This window comes from Bufo gargarizans, chromosome 9, assembly GCF_014858855.1.
Source record: "Bufo gargarizans isolate SCDJY-AF-19 chromosome 9, ASM1485885v1, whole genome shotgun sequence".
Classification (NCBI taxonomy): domain Eukaryota; kingdom Metazoa; phylum Chordata; class Amphibia; order Anura; family Bufonidae; genus Bufo; species Bufo gargarizans.
The window spans coordinates 151,321,188-151,341,438 of record NC_058088.1 but is presented as its reverse complement, the minus strand read 5'-3'; the positions used below and the strand labels follow the sequence as shown (position 1 = coordinate 151,341,438).

The following is a 20,251-nucleotide window of genomic DNA, read 5'->3' as shown; positions in this document are numbered from 1 at the left end:
TAGTGGAAGGATCCGTCCTGCCGCAAGCGTGAAAGTACCCTTACATCTACAGATAATACTGCCTTTCAATTCCAAAGTAATCTAATATCTATGTAATCTGTGATATAATTGATGTCATGATTTGAGAAATATTTTCTTCCAACATTGATTGAGTGTCTAAAGCAGAGTCTCAAGTAGAAAGTACAATATTTAAAGTGCCTGAAAAGTTCATAACTTTATTAAAACATGTTGCATTGTGTGATACTAATGCTTACCTGTACAACATTTTACTAAACTTATTATGTTTGTATTTTCAAATTCATAGGATCCCTTACAGAAGATGGACATCAATATGGAGTCCAGGAAAAAATAATTGCTCTTGCAGTGTTTGATGAAGGTACAACTATTAATCTAAAAAAAAAAACACTATACATTTCCTTAGTATGAGGACATAAACTCTAGTTTAAAGGAGTTATCTGGTTTCCAAGATGCTTCTTTTTCCCTGAAAAGGCAGTGCAGAGATATTGAGAACAAACTGCAATAGACAGACATCACTGTGTGCAGGCCGCTTTCTCTGCCTGTGATGACCAGAACAAGGAGTCATTATGCTATGACTATTCTGATGCTTATGGACTGGCTTACATGCAGACTCACTAAAACATTATTTACTAAGGCTTACAGAACTGTTAACTATCAACTAAAGGGACTGGTGGTACTGACACCTCTTAGATGGGACATTCATTAATGGGCTTTCCTACTCAACAGCGGACACGCGGCGTCACAACACATATTTACATATACATACATCATATATGCAACACACATATACATAAATACAACATATATACACTACACATACATACTGCCCAACTTTTAAAAAGCCTGAGGAGCTAAACGTACACCTGAGGACAGTGATACAGATGCATATAATTTTTTCTGTTTCCGTTCCGTTTTTTTGTGGTCCGTATACGGAACCATTCATTCATGTGCATGAGCCCTAAAGATAAGGGATTCCACAATGGAAGCACTCATCTCCCTCTGACCCGCCTCCGCTACCGCTAGTGCACCGGATCGGGACTCAGCCGGTAACACGGTTCTCCGATCCGGATATGGAGAACTGGAGGGAACAGGCTGAATCTCATGCCTGCACTTGCCCTAAACTTAAATAAGTATATCTAGTACCATTAATTTGGACACTACATACACTTTACCGTGGGATATTTGATGACCCGACCTCTCAGGATGTTCTAATAATAAATTCACTCACAACATTTGATATGAATAAAAGCACAAAAAATGTTTTAATAACACATATACAGTACAGACCAAAAGTTTGGACACCCCTTCTCATTCAAAGAGCTTTCTTTATTTTCATGACTATGAAAATTGTAGATTCACACTGAAGGCATCAAAACTATGAATTAACACATGTGGAATTATATACATAACAAAAAAGTGTGAAACAACTGAAAATATGTCATATTCTAGGTTCTACAAAGCCACCTTTTGCTTTGATTACTGCTTTGCACACTCTTGGCATTCTCTTGATGAGCTTCAAGAGGTAGTCACCTGAAATGGTTTTCACTTCACAGGTGTGCCCTGTCAGGTTTAATAAGTGGGATTTCTTGCCTTATAAATGGGGTTGGGACCATCAGTTGCGTTGTGGAGAAGTCAGGTGGATACACAGCTGATAGTCCTACTGAATAGACTGTTAGAATTTGTAGTATGGCAAGATAAAAGCAGCTAAGTAAAGAAAAACTGGTGGCCATCATTACTTTAAGAAATGAAGGTCAGTCAGTCCGAAAAATTGGGAAAACTTTGAAAGGGTCCCCAAGTGCAGTCATAAAAACCATCAAGCGCTACAAAGAAACTGGCTCACATGCAGACCACCCCAGGAAAGGAAGACCAAGAGTCACCTCTGCTGCGGAGGATAAGTTCATCTGAGTCACCAACCTCAGAAATTCGCAAGTTAACAGCAACTCAGATTAGAGACCAGGTCAATGCCACACAGAGTTCTAGCAGCAGACACATCTCTAGAACAACTGTTAAGATGAGACTTTGTGAATCAGGCCTTCATGGTAGAATATCTGCTAGGAAACCACTGCTAAGGACAGGCAACAAGCAGAAGAGACTTGTTTGGGCTAAAGAACACAAGGAATGGACATTAGACCAGTGGAAATCTGTGCTTTGGTCTGATGAGTCCAATTTTGAGATCTTTGGTTCGAACCACCGTGTCTTTGTGCGACGCAGAAAAGGTGAACGGATGGACTCTACATGCCTGGTTCCCATCATGAGGCATGGAGGAGGAGGTGTGATGGTGTGGGGGTGCTTTGCTGGTGACACTATTGGGGATTTATTCAAAATTGAAGGCATACTGAACCAGCATGGCTATCACAGCATCTTACAGCGGCATGCTATTCCATCCGGTTTGTGTTTAGTTGGACCATCATTTATTTTTCAACAGGACAATGATCCCAAACACACCTCAGGGCTGTGTAAGGGCTATTTGACAATGAAGGAGAGTGATGGGGTGCTGCGCCAGATGACCTGGCCTCCACAGTCACCGGACCTGAACCCAATCGAGATGGTTTGGGGTGAGCTGGACCGCAGAGTGAAGGCAAAAGGGCCAACAAGTGCTAAGCATCTCTGGGAACTCCTTCAAGACTGTTGAAAGACCATTTCAGGTTACTACCTCTTGAAGCCCATCAAGAGAATGCCAAGAGTGTGCAAAGCAGTAATCAAAGCAAAAGGTGGCTACTTTGAAGAACCTAGAATATGACATATTTTCAGTTGTTTCACACTTTTTTGTTATGTATATAATTCCACATGTGTTAATTCATAGTTTTGATGCCTTCAGTGTGAATCTGGGGTGAGACCGGGAGACTACAAGCGGCTGGACACTGTAAGTAATCTGGAGATCAGTGCATGTACATCTGTACACATCTCTGAACACCGGACATTGACATAGAGTCATTATTATTGCCTCATCTAATTCGAACTTAATATATTCGTTGGTGCTATTTTCTGGACATTCTACATCACTACTACTATTGGTTACCTTGTGCTGCCACAAATCTGTGCAGCACCGTACGAATTGGGACATTGTCTGGATGAACTTTATTTTATCGTACCCATAGTAGTGTCCAGATCACTGCAGCTGCACAGTGGATATTACCATTCACAATAGTGGGTTTATATGTACATGAATTATAGGCTGCTATCAGTATATATGAAATTTTATGTACGTTTTATGTTTTTTTAGGGGTTTGTTTTTAGAGTATTAAATATCAATTATTCATCCATCTATTGTTTCCCTGTTGTGTGTGCCCCCTCACTCTATCTATACGTTTCTTAATTCTTTGTGGTCTTGAGGGTAGGACCAGAGGGTGAACACTTACCCATACATGATAGGGGTGAGCCGTTGTATCCCATTTACGATTTTGTTATAATTCCACATGTGTTAATTCATAGTTTTGATGCCTTCAGTGTGAATCTACAATTTTCATAGTCATAAAAATAAAGAAAACTCTTTGAATGAGAAGGTGTGTCCAAACTTTTGGTCTGCATTGTATATAAATAATAAAAAAACACTAAAATATGCAAAATAGATTAATTACCAGCACTTGATAGCCTGTCTCCATATCCCTTTTCGTCTTACTGCACACAAAACGCACCAATGTGATCACAGTCTTATACACCACCATACTGACACATCTTTATTTGCCAATTAACATAGGCAAGACATTACTAACTAAAATGTATTGTATCTGTCACCAAGCAAGCCCCCTTTGTAACATTCTCTAAGGGTCCATTCACACGTCCATTTTTTCTTTCCTGATCTGTTCCGTTTTTTGCGGAACAGATCAGGACCAGATCTGGACCCATTCATTTTCAATGGGTCCTTGAAAAAATCGGACAGCACAATGTGTGCTGTCCGTTTCCGTTGTTCCGTTCCGCATGTCCGTTTAAATATAAAACATGTCCTATTATGTTCCGCAAAAATCGGATCCTGGTACAATGCAAAGTCAATGGATCCGCAAAAAACGGAAGACATTCGGATGTCATTCCGTATGTCATCCGTTTTTTGCGGATTCCGTTCCTGGAAACACATAACAAATTTTTATTTATTTTTTTCAATTTTTTTTCAATGAATTCCAAACAACTTTATTTGATTATTGAAATTTATACATGTTTCCGTTTTTTGCGGATCCGCAAAAAACGGATGACATACGGAAACATTTTCAGGAACAACGGATCCGCAAAAAAACGGACCGAAAATTGGGATATAGGAAATTACTGACGTGTGAATGTAGCCTAATTCTTATCGTACATGGTTTTAAAACCATATTCTTATCAATTACATGAACCCCCTTTACTGCACGTGATTTGGGTCTTTTCTAATCATCATATATACAGTATATGCATATTTCCATATATCAAGTTTGTTCCTGGGAATGATTTCAACTTCAATTTTTTATGTATGCATTACGGAAGATCTATTCCTGACATGGATGATCCACTCCATGTTTTTTGAGATACTCCTGTTTTTTGGGGATACCCCTCCCCTTAGAAATGTATACTCCTATATAAGTTTCATAGAAGCCATATACGGCAGACCACTGAGGAAGAGGCATTGAGCCTCGAAACGCATTTGGTTTCTCTGCAGTACAAACAGCTTCCTATGTATCCAAGCGACCCCTGAGGGAAGACCGGCCATCGCGCACAAGTCCTGCTGTCTTATGTAACATACCAGCCGCTCGCTACAAAGAATCCTTAACCAGAGAATTTAAGTAACTCTAATGGGTAAGATTCTATTAGTCCGGGCGTTTCTATATGAATTGTAATTGCCTGAAGAATGTGAAGCTATATTTGAATATTGGAGTATCTCCAGGAATGCTGGAGGATGGCGGGATCTCCCGGCATCAAACAATGGAAACGTTTTTTCTTTTTTTTCTTTTATAAAGCTGTATGGTATATGGGCGGGGGTCTGGGACTCGGGGCTTCGGGGGGCCCGGGCATCAGGCGTGACCCAAGGCGCGGCTCTTCCTGTCAGACATGAGGCTTGACTGCAGGGATACGACACAGGAGTGGTATGGGTGTTATTAGGTGCTTTCTTAAAGGGACAGAGCCGGCGTTTGGCTGTGTTCTTGTTTATATTCTCTTCAAAAGCCGGCGATTGTCGAGTGATACTCGATTGAGTCCCTCGGCTAAGAGATATAAATCTGAATATAGGTGAGGCATGGTTAAGCAGGGCATTACTATCTTAACTATATGGGATGAGGCAGTAAAATAGGCGAGTGGTTTTCCCACTATTGCGCTAGAAGACTGCTGGACCCCCTTGTTCGCTTTACGAAATGTTGCAATCAAAGATCGCGTAAGCCCGCTCCGTACTGTATGTGAGTATTAGTTGATTGGTCACCTGAGTGTCGGTCCTGCCGGTTGTGCTCGCCCGTGTTTGGGGGAGGGCGCGCGGGGTACGCGCTTGCTTCCTGGTGGCCGTCTGGGCTGGGGGCTCTTGAACTCTGCCCTTTACTTATAGATAATACTATGTTAATTGAGATGCTTTGGGTGTCCACTTTATCAGGTTGTGGATGCTGGGGTAATTCCCGCTTTTTCCCCAGTAAGTGAGATCTCCACCAGTTTTTTTACCTTTACAATCATGGATAATTACATGAAATTATTGTCAACTACTCTTACAAATTAGAAATCGACGGACTTATGGATTTTATAATATTATAAATGTAATATGAATCTTTTGTATAATAATTAATAAAATATATATAAAAAAATAAAACAAAAACTTAGTACTTAGTACAACATCCTTTTCCAGTTATAACAGCTTTTAAAAGTGAAGCATAGCTTGACACAAGTGTCTTGCAGCGATCTACGGGTATCTTCGGCCATTCTTCATGGGCAAAAGCCTCCAGTTCAGTCACATTCTTAGGCTTGCGCGCTGCAACTGCTTTCTTTAAGTCCCACCAGAGGTTTTCAATCGGATTTAAGTCTGGTGACTGCGATGGCCACTTCAAAATGTTCCAGCCTTTAATCTGCAACCATGCTCTAGTAGACTTGGAGGTATGCTTGGGATCATTGTCCTGTTGAAAGGTCCAACGTCTCCCAAGCCTCAGGTTTGTGACGGACTGCATCACATTTTCATCCAATATCTCCTGGTACTAAAGAGAATTCATGGTACCTTGCACACGCTGAAGCTTCCCTGTACCTGTAGAAGCAAAACAGCCCCAAAGCATGATTGACCCCCCGCCATGCTTCACAGTAGGCAAGGTGTTTTTTTCTTCATAGGCCTTGTTCTTCCTCCTCCAAACATAGCATTGATCCATGGGCCCAAACAGTTCTAATTTTGTTTCATCAGTCCACAGAACACTATCCCAAAACTTTTGTGGTTTGTCCACATGACTTTTGGCATACTGCAGTCGACTCTTCTTATTCTTTGGAGACAGCAAGGGGGTGCGCCTGGGAGTTCTGGCATGGAGGCCTTCATTACGCAGTGTGCGCCTTATTGTCTGAGCTGAAACTTCAGTACCCACATCTGACAAATCTTTTTTCAGTTCCTCAGCAGTCACACGGGGACTTTTCTCCACTTTGTGCTTCAGGTAGCGCACAGCAGTCGAAGTCAGCCTCTTCTTTCTGCCACGACCAGGTAGCGTTTCAACAGTGCCCTTTGCCTTGAATTTGCGAATGATGCTTCCTATGGTGTCTCTTGGTATGTTTAACATCTTTGCAATCTTCTTATAGCCATTGCCCTTCCTGTGAAGAGAAATCACCTCTTCTCTTGTCTTCCTGGACCATTCTCTTGACTTCACCATGTTTGTAAACACACCAGTAAATGTCTAGAAGGAGCTGAGTATCACAGTCCTTTTAAATCTGCCTAATTGGTGCTTATTATGCTTGATTGCTGCTCCTTGACATCCATAGGTGTTTTCAATACCTGATCGAAAACAATTGAATGAACCTCTGTTCTTAAGAGTGGTAGTCTTTAAAGGGAACCTGTCATGTGGATATTTGATTATAATCTAACTAATTATATACAATTATTAACTATTAAAAAGTACCTTAGATGTATTCACTTACTGGTGTGACAGATGGTTACCTCATAATATACACACAAAGATGCCGCATGCTAATGAGCTGATTCGAGACCGGCGTGAGGTCATCGAGTCCAGCGTATATTTAATTCAGAGCTATAGCCACTCCCCTGCCCACCTGCTGCTGATTCCTATGGAAACAAACTGTCATTCAGCAGCAGGTGGGCGGGGAGAGTCAGGAGCTCATGAATATTCATGACTCATCATTATCAGCTGGAGCTTTTCAATACAAGATGTCGGCAGATTGACTGGGTCAATTAAAGAAAGTGACCCAGCATTTTGCTAAGCGAATCAGTCACTTATTTATGTTGCCCTTAGTTAGGACACCATAAAACTGCTGACAGGTTCCCTTTAATGTGAAATAAGGCTGTGTCCTGAAGGGGTTAAGCAGCAAGTATGGTCTTACAGTATCAGTAGCTCTAATTCAACTGCTCCCTCTACTGGACACCAACGGCACCAACAACAAATGCCCCATATTATCATTGCTGTTTTATTTTTATAATATTATTTTTAATTTTAATGGACTCTCTTTTTTAACATTTTCTTATTCCTGATTGATTACATTTTTATTTATATTTTTACAAGTTGATCAACTGTCAGTACGTTTTTCATTCCTTTTTATACATTTTTCCTTGCTTGATTTGTAAACATAATAAATTATTAATAGCAACACGATCTTTGTGTTTTTTACATAAAACCTGAGATATACTGAGTGCCTCCCAAACCCAAAAACTACCATTATCTATTGTCTTTTGCGACACAGGGGTGAGTCGCTGGGTAGAGCACCTTGCCATTTGTTTACAGTTTGGTGTAGCCACTAATCCTGTTCATTTATGTTCCCACCTATGCTAATTGATGACACTTTCCCAGGGGTGGGATTCAAATTTTTAACAACAGGTTTCCTACTCAACAGCAGACACGTGGCGTCACGACACATATTTACATATACATACATCATATAAGCAACACACATTATATAACATATACATGGTACAAATACATAAATACACCATATGTACACTACACACACATACTCCCCAACTTTTATAAAGCTTGAGGAGCTAAACGTACACCTGAGGACAGTGATACAGATAAATATAAGATTCAATTGAAAAAAGAGAGGCTCCGGCACCAAGCGTGGACGTAGAAAAAGTTCCCAATCTTTATTCAGCAATTTTCATATATACAGCAAACAGTGGCACAGGCTCCCGCTTAATCCCAGGCAATCAACCGTTGATTGCCTGGGATTAAGCGGGAGCCTGTGCCACTGTTTGCTGTATATATGAAAATTGCTGAATAAAGATTGGGAACTTTTTCTACGTCCACGCTTGGTGCCGGAGCCTCTCTTTTTTCAATTGAATCTACCACACGGACTGACTTGGGTCCGCCCCGTGCACAGCTACATTGGACATGTGAGGTGAGCTGGCTTTTCTTCCTTTGCATAGATAAATATAAGGCCTCATCCACACAAACGTTTTTTTTTTCCCCGTTTACGTTCCATTTTTTTGCATTCTCTATACGGAACCATTCATTTCAATGGATCCGCAAAATATAAATGGAAGGTACTCCGTATGCCTTCCATTTCCTTATTTCCGTTCCGTTCAAAGATAGAACATGTCCTATTATTGTCCACATAACAGACAAGGAGAGTACTGTTCTATCAGGGGCCAGGAGTTCCGTTCCGCAAAAAACGGAATGCACACGGACGTCATCTGTATTTTTTGCGGATCCGTTTTTTGCGGACTGCAAAATACTGAAAAAGCCATATGGTCGTGTGCATGAGCCCTAAAGATGAGGGATTCCACAATGGAAGCACTCATCTCCCATTGCCCCGCTGCCAGAGCACCGGATCGGGACTCAGCTGGTAACAAGGTTTTCCGATCCGGATATGGAGAACTGGAGGGAACCAGCTGAATCCCATGCCTGTGCTTTCCCTAAACTTATATAAGTTAGTAGTGTAGACTGGGATGGAAAAGTATATTTACTCTTGTTTTTTTTATAATTTTAGTTTTTCTAGTAAAACATTTCTTAATGCTTCTATGTGAACCTGGAATTCACACACTCTGTATAAGTCATAAAGAACTACTACATACTGTGTGCCAACAATACTAAAAACTATAAAGAAAAAAATATAGATAAAACACTGCATACTGTCGGTAGAGAAATAGTAGCTGTACTAGTTAATGTCTTCCTGCTTAGTTAGGTGCCTAAGTGTAAGTGCATTTATGATGGAGTTCTGCATCTGACCTGGAGCACATCGGAAAAGCACATAGCAAAATGAGACAAACATTCAGACAAAGGGCATTTTATTCAAAATCTGATGTGGTTTAGTCACTAATCATGGCCAGGCAGAGTTTAGGCTTATACATAAAGCTGGGTGCTCTGAATATTAAAGCTACAAACCTGACTGATTTGGTTCTAACCAAGCTCCTACTGGGCAACCACATATTTCTGCATATATTGTAAGAAGGCAAACAACATCATTATAATAACGTTTATCTTTCTTAGATATAGATCTAGCACCTCACACTATCAACCCAATAATAGAAATTAACTTTAAAAATTGTTTTTTCAAATAGGTCACAGCCACTATTCACATGATGCAAAAGTTGAGCCAATACATACTATTAATGGACATATAAATGGCTCCATTCCAGGTAAATAAAAAATTATGTGCAGAATAACACGTTTGCAATCACCTTATTCTTGTCAATCTTTTCTTACAATTCTTGAAATTTAGCACTGAGTCTATTTGTTGACATTCACTTCTTAAGTATAAAAATACCTTTAATCGACATTGGCTATGTGGTCAGAAAATGCAATGGGACCCCCACTGATCAGATGTTTGAGAAGGCACCAGTGCGTCCGTGGCCTTCTCGCAGCTCACCAAGTGCATCTCTGTACATTTGATAGTGGCTGTGCTTGGAATCGTGCTCAGCCCCTTTCACTTCTATGGGACTGAGCTACTGCAAGTGCTGCTGCCTTCTCAGAAGTGGACACAGTCTATTGAAAAAGTACACTGGATGTCACAGATCCATTTTTAAGCGCACACGTTACACCGCAGATGTGGCATAGATAATGTCAGTCTACAGCGGCCTAACTATTGCACGCTATTTAGCACAGGATGCGCAAAAAATACAGTAGATATTGCTGCCACACACAATAGTCCTTAAAAGGACTTTTGGGTCTGTAAAGTTTTAGCAATTTAGCGCAGGTTGCACTAAAAATATATATTGCTGCTGCCACACGGAACAATAGTTCTTAAAAGGACTTTTGGGTCTCTGAAAAGTTTTTCTAATAAATATATTCCTATATAACTCCCTACACTGCCTTTCCCTTTCTCAGCACAGCTTTCCCTGACTAAGGGTCCATTCACACATCCGCAATTCCATTCCGCATTTTGCGGCCCCGATCGGAATTGCGGACCCGCACTTCCGGGTCCGCAATTCCGATCCTGAAAAAAATAGAACATGTCCTATTCTTGTCCGCAATAGCGGACAAGAATAGGCATATTCTTTTAGTGCCAGCAATGTGCGATCCGCAAAATGCGGAACGCACATTGCCGATGTCCGTGTTTTGCGGATCCGCAAAACACACACGGATGTGTGAATGGACCCTAAGGCTGAGCCGAACATGAGTCATCGGGTGCTATATAACACCCGATTACAGTGATTGGCTGGCACGAAACACGTCATGCCAGTAACCAACATGGCTAAGGAAATACAGTGAGGGCAGTACTTACCTGCACGTTTATTCGCTGCATAGCAGCCAAAAATGTGCGGGGAGGAGACTCGAGCATTGGGCTCGAGCACATGCGGCATTCGGCTGAATACCGCCATGTGCCAAGCATCGAGATGCTCGAGCCAAACTGGTGTTCGGCCGTGCATGCTCGATCAACACTATAGGTCATCAGTATTAAAGTCTCAGAAAACCCCTTTAAATAAGCAATTATCAAGCTGGATTGTTAGTGTTAATGAATTGCAGCTTCATTTTTAATGACAACTGTACATAGATAAAATACTATACAGTATGGGGGAGATTTATCATAGACCGGTGTTTCACATGCTGTCTCCCCTGCGCTGCTGGAATATGCCCCTAATTTAAGACGAGGCTTGATTTATAATGCTTTTACTACAAAATTCCAGCTTTAAAAAGTTGCAAAATGGGACTTTTCCAACATTTTGGGCTCACTTGTGCAAAAACTTTGTGACTTTTTGCAGTTTTACACCAATCACTGCACTTTTGAAATTTGGGCGAAAAAGTGGGCATGGTTAGCTATGTAAATGATTTTCACTTCAGATTTATCATTGAGTATTTTTTAAAAGTCACAAAAAAAGTTGCAGTCTCACTCCAGGAGGAGGGTGGAGTAGGAAAACTGGAGGAGCTTTTCCATACAAAAGTGTTAGGTTTAAGGATAAGACAAATTTATCAAACAACATGCAACATTTGATAAATGTGGCATAAAGTACATCAACACAGGCCGAAGCAAAACTGATTTTAAATATTCCCCTCATGATAAATTCCCCCTAGGGGTGTTTACAATTTTTCCCCGCCAGAAAACTCGCATGGGTGGGGGGTTGTGATAAATTCCCCCCTAAGTGTCTTCAACTGAAAATGACAGGTTCCTTTGTGATATTTATAATAAAATATAAATTATATAATTTTGGATTTTATTTTGTTTTTTAATGTTCTTTATGTTTTAATGCAGTGCTCTCTAAAACGTTTCTTCTGTTTACCAGAGCAGAACGTATGTCTTAAGAAACCGATACACTTTCATGTTATTGGATTTGGGACCCATTTTGAAGTTCATAGCATTTCTCTGGAGAGACATAGCTTTGTGATAAGAGATCATCGTGTCCCGGTACTTTCTGTTACTGCCTTTACCTTTCTAACAGCCATAGTGCACCCAGGAGAGACAGGCGTATACACACTATCCTGCCAGACTTGGACTCATCCAGAAGGTATCTGTATATGACACTCACAATGTACTTTATTTCTAACTCCACTTTAAACTGTGGTATCTACAGGACGCCCAGAAAGGGTTCAACTAGCTGGTGTTAGTTTAGAGCCCAAAGAGCTGAACATGTTGTCCACATACCATCCCAATTGGATAATGGAATGTTTTATTAAATACAAGGAGTCTTCTTAAATGAGAAGTCTGACAACGGCCTTCCAAAAAACACTATTTGTTAAAGGGGTGTCCTATCTGGCTGTTTCCATGTCGAGATGGGACTAAGAGTCAACCCCAGGTGGTCAGGATTATGGAAATATTGAGCATGCCAGGACTCCACTGTTTCCTTAACTCCCATTGCAGTGAATAGTAGCTACACAAAGCAAGCTACATTAGTTCTGCAACCAGCAAGCTATTGCTGTGCTATGCTGTTTGAGGACCTTCCATTCACTGCAATGGGAGTTAAGAAAACAGTGATACACTGGCCCGCTCAGCATTTTCCGCAAGCCTGGACACTAGAGATAAAAAGTCCCATCTCTTTGGAAATGATAAGATGGAACAAACCCTTTAATTTTAGTGCACCTGTAAGATAAACAGTCCCCAAATTATTCAATTTCTTCAGCTAATTATAATGATAGTAAATGTGTTCTACAGGAAATATGACATCTCTGATCAAGGTTGAAAATTGCGCATCTGAGTCTGAAAAGCGAATGCGTGTATTAGCTAATGATGATGATGATGATTACGAAGATTATTATGAGTCAACAGTGTTGAATTTGGATGAAGACAATGATACACCTCATGTTGATATAAGATCTCATGGAAAACGTAAACCAGTCACATGGACACATTATATTGCAGCCATAGAGCTGGAGTGGGACTATCAGTTAGAAAAAGGTAACAAAAGGTTAGTAAAAAGAAAATATACAAACTTAAATATACTACTATTTGGTAAGAGATTGTGTTTCATTATAGATGACTCCACCGGCTTCTCCCAGATGCCCACACAGACTATTTACTGTACTTCAATAGCTAAAAATGAAAAAAAAAAAAAAAAAGTCCATGTAAAAAGTGCATGTACCATATGTGTGAGTCCTAGGAATGACATGTTGGGATTTCTCTATCTGATGTGTTCCCATTATTCCTTCTATCCCATTTAGGACACGTTTTACAAAAGCAGTGTACAAAGAGTTTACAGACTCTCGATTCACCCATCCAAGAATATCAGAAATTCCTGGAACAGGGATCCTTGGGCCAGTTCTTAGAGGAGAAGTTGGAGATCAAATTCGGGTACTTATTTTACTTATAGATTATCAAGCTTGCGAACTACTTGGAGCTTTAAACAAAACTTGCAATATTATAACATTAGGTGATGTGGATGAAAAATAATAACTGTATATTTGCTGCACTTGACACAACAAGCGGGCTATCCCACCTACGCTACTGCAGCATGTCCTTGCCTAAATGGTGCTCCTAACATATCTCGCCACGATCTGAGCATTTCTTCTTAATGCCCTTTTACATGGCCCAACTGACAAGACATTTAATAGGACGAACTGTTCACAAGCAGAGAAGTCTGTCTTACATGTCACAATCATCCCCTCTGTATGAGAAACAGCAATTGCTATTGGGATTGCTCATCCCTGTACAGATTTATTGTTTGCCAGCTGTAAATCCATGTCAGTCTGTTGCTGGCAAATAAAGCTTTTTGGTGCTACATTAAAGATACAGTCACCTAAGGAATAAGCATTACTGGTAGCACACTTACACAGCCCAGTTATTGGGAGCGAGCGTTGAGCGAAAAGTTCAGGAGGCTCTTGGAAAAAAGGGGAAACATCCTGGATGTCACGGATCTGTGAGTGTGTCAACCATCCGGTTTGAATTAGGGCTAACCCTAAGGGAGTTATCCTGGTATTCACCCTGTATTTTGCTTCGGGGAAACAACCAGGCTGCTACCTCCTCCGATAGTTCTGGTGTGATTGGCAGCTGACCTAGTGGGGCCAGGGACTCTGATGCAACCACTGGGAGCTCGGGATGCAGAAAACACACCAAAACAACAGCTATGTGTGAACAGGCACTTGATCTTATATTACATGCTCAGATAACTTTCAGATCATCGCTAACAAGCATTTGTATGAACGCTCATTAGTGATGATCCGGCAGGGTAATACTGCTACAGATTACCCAATAAACGAGCAAACGCTCATTCATCTGGCAATTGGAATCTTTCAGCAGGCGGCAGATCATGCTGTCTAATCACAATCCGCTGCCAGCAAACAGTGATTCGCTATGGGGCCGAGTGATGGCATTAGTGATCGCTCCTCCCCACATGGTCTCCTCCACTAGTGAGCAGGCAATTGCTGGGAAGGAACGCTTCCTTCCTTACCATTACCTTGAAGATATGCGTGTCTAATATAAGCCTTAGGGCTTGTTCACACGACCACTGGTGTCCCATGCCCACAAATTGCGGTCCACAATGCACGGGCACCTTCCGTGGGGCAGGCGCATGGGGATCGCAGGCCCTTTCCCTCCATTCCACAAAAAGATAGAGCATGTTCTATCTTTTTGCGGTGCGGAGGCACGGAATGGAGCCCCAGAAAGCACTTTGTAGTGCTTCCGTTCCGTGCTTCCGTTCTGCATCTCCAGATTTGCGGACCCATTGAAATGAATGGGTCCGCATCCATGATGCGAAATGACAACAGAACGGTGCCCTTGTATTACGGATCTGCAAATGCGGTCCGCAATACGGGATTGGGACACCAACGGTTATGTGAACAAGCCTTTAGGCAGGTTTTTGGTAACTTGGAGTCCTGGCTCTAGAGAAACACAAAGACACTGCATATATGCTGTGCAATTGTGTATATGTGTGAAAGTGCTCCCTAGTATGCAGGAGCTGCTAGTGCTGCCTGTATTCATCGCTCCCTGGTCTTCCTCCGGGCGCCACGCTGCACGAGTCCTGACGCAGTAAGGTCACAGTGCAGTATGGGCCCGGAGAAGACCACTGAACTGTGGGGGTTGTGTATTCAGACACAAACCCCAGAATAAGGGGTTAAAGCTACATGGCATCCTTTCTTGCGCAACAACTGTTGCACCCAAAGATCACAGTGGGATTGCAGCATATAAATGAATAGGGCCACGCTGGGGTTACAGGTCACACTGGGACCCCATTCATTACTATGCTACACTGCAATTCCACTGTGATTGTTGGGCGCAACAGCTGTCACAGAACCAAGATCCTAATGTAGCCTAACCCTAAATAAAGACCTCAGACCCCACACCGCAGTTGAAGGCTAACAATCCAGTAAGTTTTTGCTGGATAGCTGATCCAAAACTCACAAGAGGTCCAACATTTTTAGAGACATAGGAGTAGATTTATCAAAACTGGTGTAAAGGAAAACTGGCTTAGTTGCCCATAGCAACCAATTAGATTTCACCTTTCATTTTTCAGAGCTTCTTTGGAAAATGAAAGGTGGCATCTGATTGGTTCCTATGGACAGGTAAGCTAGTTATCCTTCACGCCAGTTTTGATAAATCTCCCGCATACGTTCTGACCCTTTACAATACCTTGTCAACACCTGCCGCAAACGTATGGCAGAAGTTGGGCAATATGTCTTAACAATTCCCAAAGTGATGCCACTTGCCACAAATGATAACGTATGATAAAAGTCTGAGTCTGCTATGTTTGTGATTTCAGATTGTGTTCAAAAATATGGCCCATCATCCCTTCAACATTTATCCACAAGGACTGAGTAATGTGAGCTCCACGCATCGTTTTTTGACAGGTACTAACAGATACATATAAATAAATAGTCTTATGTCAAATGCTTACCCGAATACAGCAATAGAATACTGCCATACTGTTGGGTGATGTTGGACGGCGGAGTTTATGCCACTGCCACTGCTAGTGCTGTGTTGTGGTAGTACTGGTCGATGAGCAGTTCTGCACCAAGCATTAGAGTAGGGATCTGAGGTTTCCATTGGATTTATGGTATATTGTTTGATCAAAATGTGTACTAAAAACCTCATATTCGTAGTTGTAAAAAATTATGCTCAACCTGCAGCCCTCCAGCTGTTGCAAAACTACAACTCCCAGCATGCCCTGACAGCTGTAGGCTGCCAAGGCATGCTGGGAGTTGTAGTTTTGCAACAGCTGGAGGGCCACAGGTTGGGCATCCTTGCTGTAGATTGTTCTACACGCAGTACTTACCTTTGTTTTTCTCTTTATACAGAATGGAATACTATGTACTGTAAAAAGATTCCATTAGGCCTCTTGCACACGACCGAATGTATTTTGCTGTCCGCAAAAAATACGATGACATCCGTGTGCATTCTGTATTTTGCGGACAATATTAGGACATGTTCTATTTTTCTTGCTGAAACGGAAATACGGAAACGGAATGTTTTTTTTGCGGACCCATTGAAATGAATGGTTCACAGAAACGGAATGAAAATACGTTCATGTGCAAGAGGCCTTAAGGAAAGTATTGTTGTGATATCTAGGAGGATTTGATATGAAGGACAATCATGGCTATGGCCCAGCTCAGGATTTTCCCATACAGCTACCTGGCTGTAGGCAAGGATACTTACTTCTGAAGATTATAGTGTGATAGATGCTTTGCTGTTAGTAGGTTCTCTACTCTCTCTTTTGTTTCAGGAGAACAATTGAAAGATTATCCTGTTCAGCCAAATGAGTCCATAACATATATATGGCCAGTGACAAAATTCGACAGCCCTGCATCTTCTGATCCAAAATGTCTTACAAGATATTATGCCAGTTTCCACAACCCACGTAGAGATTTAGCTTCGGGTCTCATTGGACCACTTCTAATCTGTTCAAAACAAACTTTGGATCAAGGGGGAAATCAGGTACTTATGAGATACACTGTGGAACAGGCAATACTTTACTGTTATGACTACTGACTTTTGTGTGACTCAGAACATTATTTAAAGGCTATGGACACCCAGAGTATTTATTTTTCAATGATTTACATATATTTTGGGCTAAATACATTTTTCTAATAGGTTTCTATACTTTCACACTAGCGATTTTGCAGATCCGTCATGGATTTGCAAAAACTCTTCCGTTACAATAATACAACCACATGCATCCGTCATGAACAGATCCCGATTTATTATGTCTTCTATAGCCATGACAGATCCGTCTTGAACACCTTTGAAAGTCAATGGGGGACGGATCTGTTTTCTATTGTGCCAGATTGTGTCAGAGAAAACGGATCCGTCCCCATTGAAATGATGACTGAACGGAGACAAACTGATGTATTCTGAGCAGATCCTTTTCCATTCAGAATGCATTAGGGCAAAACTGATCCGTTTTGTACCGCTTGTGAGAGGCCTGAACGGATCTCACGAACGAAAAGCCAAAATGCTAGTGTGAAAGTACTCTTACACATTTTGCACCATTATGGAAAAAGAGATACAAAATGGTAGGGCACACCAACACTTGGGTCCACAAGGAGAATTTGGTATAACAGTATATTTATTCGTTGTGACATATAATATTATTTTATTTAAACATGCTAAAATACATAGCTAAAATATTGCTCTAAAATTCATAAAACATCTAAAGTACAATAGTATAATACAATACTAATTAGAATGTAGTGCTTTTCTGTACTTAAACAGAGTTTTGTAGATGCATGCAGTCTCTCCAAAGGGTTAATTAACCCAATTGATATCCCGATGGATAGTACAGGTCCTTCTAAAAAAAAATTGCATATTGTGATAAAGTTCATTATTTTCTGTAATGTACTGATAAACATTAGACTTTCATATATTTTAGATTCATTACACACAACTGAAGTAGTTCAAGCCTTTTATTGTTTTAATATTGATGATTTTGGCATACAGCTCATGAAAACCCAAAATTCCTATCTAAAAAAAATTGCATATTTCATCCGACCAATAAAAGAAAAGTGTTTTTAATACAAAAAAAGTCAACCTTCAAATAATTATGTTCAGTTATGCACTCAATACTTGGTCGGGAATCCTTTTGCAGAAATGACTGCTTCAATGCGGCGTGGCATGGAGGCAATCAGCCTGTGGCCCTGCTGAGGTGTTATGGAGGCCCAGGATGCTTCGATAGCAGGCCTTATGCTCATCCAGAGTGTTGGGTCTTGCGTCTCTCAACTTTCTCTTCCCAATATCCCACAGATTCTCTATGGGGTTCAGGTCAGGAGAGTTGGCAGGCCAATTGAGCACAGTAATACCATGGTCAGTAAACCATTTACCAGTGGTTTTGGCACTGTGAGCAGGTGCCAGGTCGTGCTGAAAAATTAAATCTTCATCTCCATAAAGCTTTTCAGCAGATGGAAGCATGAAGTGCTCCAAAATCTCCTGATAGCTAGCTGCATTGACCCTGCCCTTGATAAAACACAGTGGACCAACACCAGCAGCTGACATGGCACCCCAGACCATTACTGACTGTGGGTACTTGACACTGGACTTCAGGCATTTTGGCATTTCCCTCTCCCCAGTCTTCCTCCAGACTCTGGCACCTTGATTTCTGAATGACATGCAAAATTTGTTTTATCCGAAAAAAGTACTTTGGACCACTGAGCAACAGTCCAGTGCTGCTTTTCTGTAGCCCAGGTCAGGCGCTTCTGCCGCTGTTTCTGTTTCAAAAGTGGCTTGAATGCGGCACCTGTAGCCCATGGCTCTGGATGTTTCTACTCCAGACTCAGTCCACTGCTTCCGCAGGTCCCCCAAGGTCTGGAATCGGTCCTTCTCCACAATCTTCCTCAGGGTCCGGTCACCTCTTCTCGTTGTGCAGCGTTTTCTGCCACACTTTTTCCTTCCCACAGACTTCCCACTGAGGTGCCTTGATACAGCACTCTGGGAACAGCCTATTCATTCAGAAATTTCTTTCTGTGTCTTACCCTCTTGCTTGAGGGTGTCAATGATGGCCTTCTGGACAGCAGTCAGGTCGGCAGTCTTACCCATGATTGCGGTTTTGAGTAATGAACCAGGCTGGGAGTTTTTAAAAGCCTCAGGAATCTTTTGCAGGTGTTTAGAGTTAATTAGTTGATTCAGATGATTAGGTTAATAGCTCGTTTAGAGAACCTTTTCATGATATGCTAATTTTTTTAGATAGGAAATTTGGGTTTTCATGAGCTGTATGCCAAAATCATCAATATTAAAACAATAAAAGGCTTGAACTACTTCAGTTGTGTGTAATGAATGTAAAATATATGAAAGTCTAATGTTTATCAGTACATTACAGAAAATAATGAACTTTATCACAATATGCAAATTTTTTTTAGAAGGACCTGTATTTGAATGTTGGAGATCAGTCTAGTAATCAAGTACAATTTTTTAAAGGATGGTTTTTTAAAAGAGATTACTTAGTCTCCACTTCACATAATCGGTGTAGTACCGCTACAATATCGCTGCCTGTTTGTGGAAATAAACCGGAATGATTGTCTATATTAAGAGGTAAAGGCCCCCGGTGGAGGGTCCCCCCTCCGTACCTTTCCTGTAATATGCTTCCTGAAATATGTCCCCTGAAGTACGCCTCTGTCAAACCGAATATATGTTCCATCTAGAGGAGATCAAATATATTGATTCAGGAGATGATCAAAAAGGAGAAAAAAAGAGTAAAAGTCGTTTGAAAATAAAAAAATTTGATGTGACTGTTATCTATTATAGAGCAGATAGTGCCCTTTACCTCTTAATAATATAGATAATTACAGTTGTTCAATTTTAATAATTTTATATATTTATTATACATGGAATTCAAAGTAGTGCATGATTGTATGATTTAAATGTAGGCTGGCATATGTTCAGCAGTATTAATATGGACAGAGAGCTGAACTAGAGTAAAAACGCAATATGATTATTTACCGCACTGCATAAAAATCGCTGTATTATCGCATAGCAAGCGGTGTGTATTCCTATTCAGCTCTCCACCCCTACCTTCCATTGTGAACACTACGAAATATAGGAATTTATACAGACCCTATTTATTCTATTTATAAATGTGGTTTCGATTGGTATATTTATGTCATTTTTAGACTTATATTTTTATTTATTTTATTGCTTATTTTTAGTACAAAGTGATAAATATCTGTGTGTTGATTTAATACATTTTTTACTTGAGAAATAAACGTCTTTTAAATAAAATATATGCCCCGGTCGTCAAGAGATCGAAAAGGAAATTCACGTCACTTCCTATACACAGTGTAAGCTAATTATTTCGGAC

At 40.8% G+C, this 20,251-nt stretch overlaps 1 protein-coding gene across 2 annotated transcripts in view; it reads left to right on the top strand.

Moving 5' to 3' along the window:
* The window catches only part of LOC122946268 (coagulation factor VIII-like), a 528,859-nt gene that overhangs the window by 92,120 nt on the left and 416,488 nt on the right, over positions 1–20,251 (top strand). For both annotated transcript variants that reach the window (XM_044305770.1, XM_044305769.1), the window contains exons 5-11: positions 305–376; positions 9,662–9,739; positions 11,822–12,043; positions 12,688–12,940; positions 13,194–13,323; positions 15,728–15,815; positions 16,688–16,899. In XM_044305770.1, the coding sequence (XP_044161705.1) occupies positions 305–376; positions 9,662–9,739; positions 11,822–12,043; positions 12,688–12,940; positions 13,194–13,323; positions 15,728–15,815; positions 16,688–16,899 (1,055 nt within the window). The remainder of the gene's footprint in view (positions 1–304; positions 377–9,661; positions 9,740–11,821; positions 12,044–12,687; positions 12,941–13,193; positions 13,324–15,727; positions 15,816–16,687; positions 16,900–20,251) is intronic.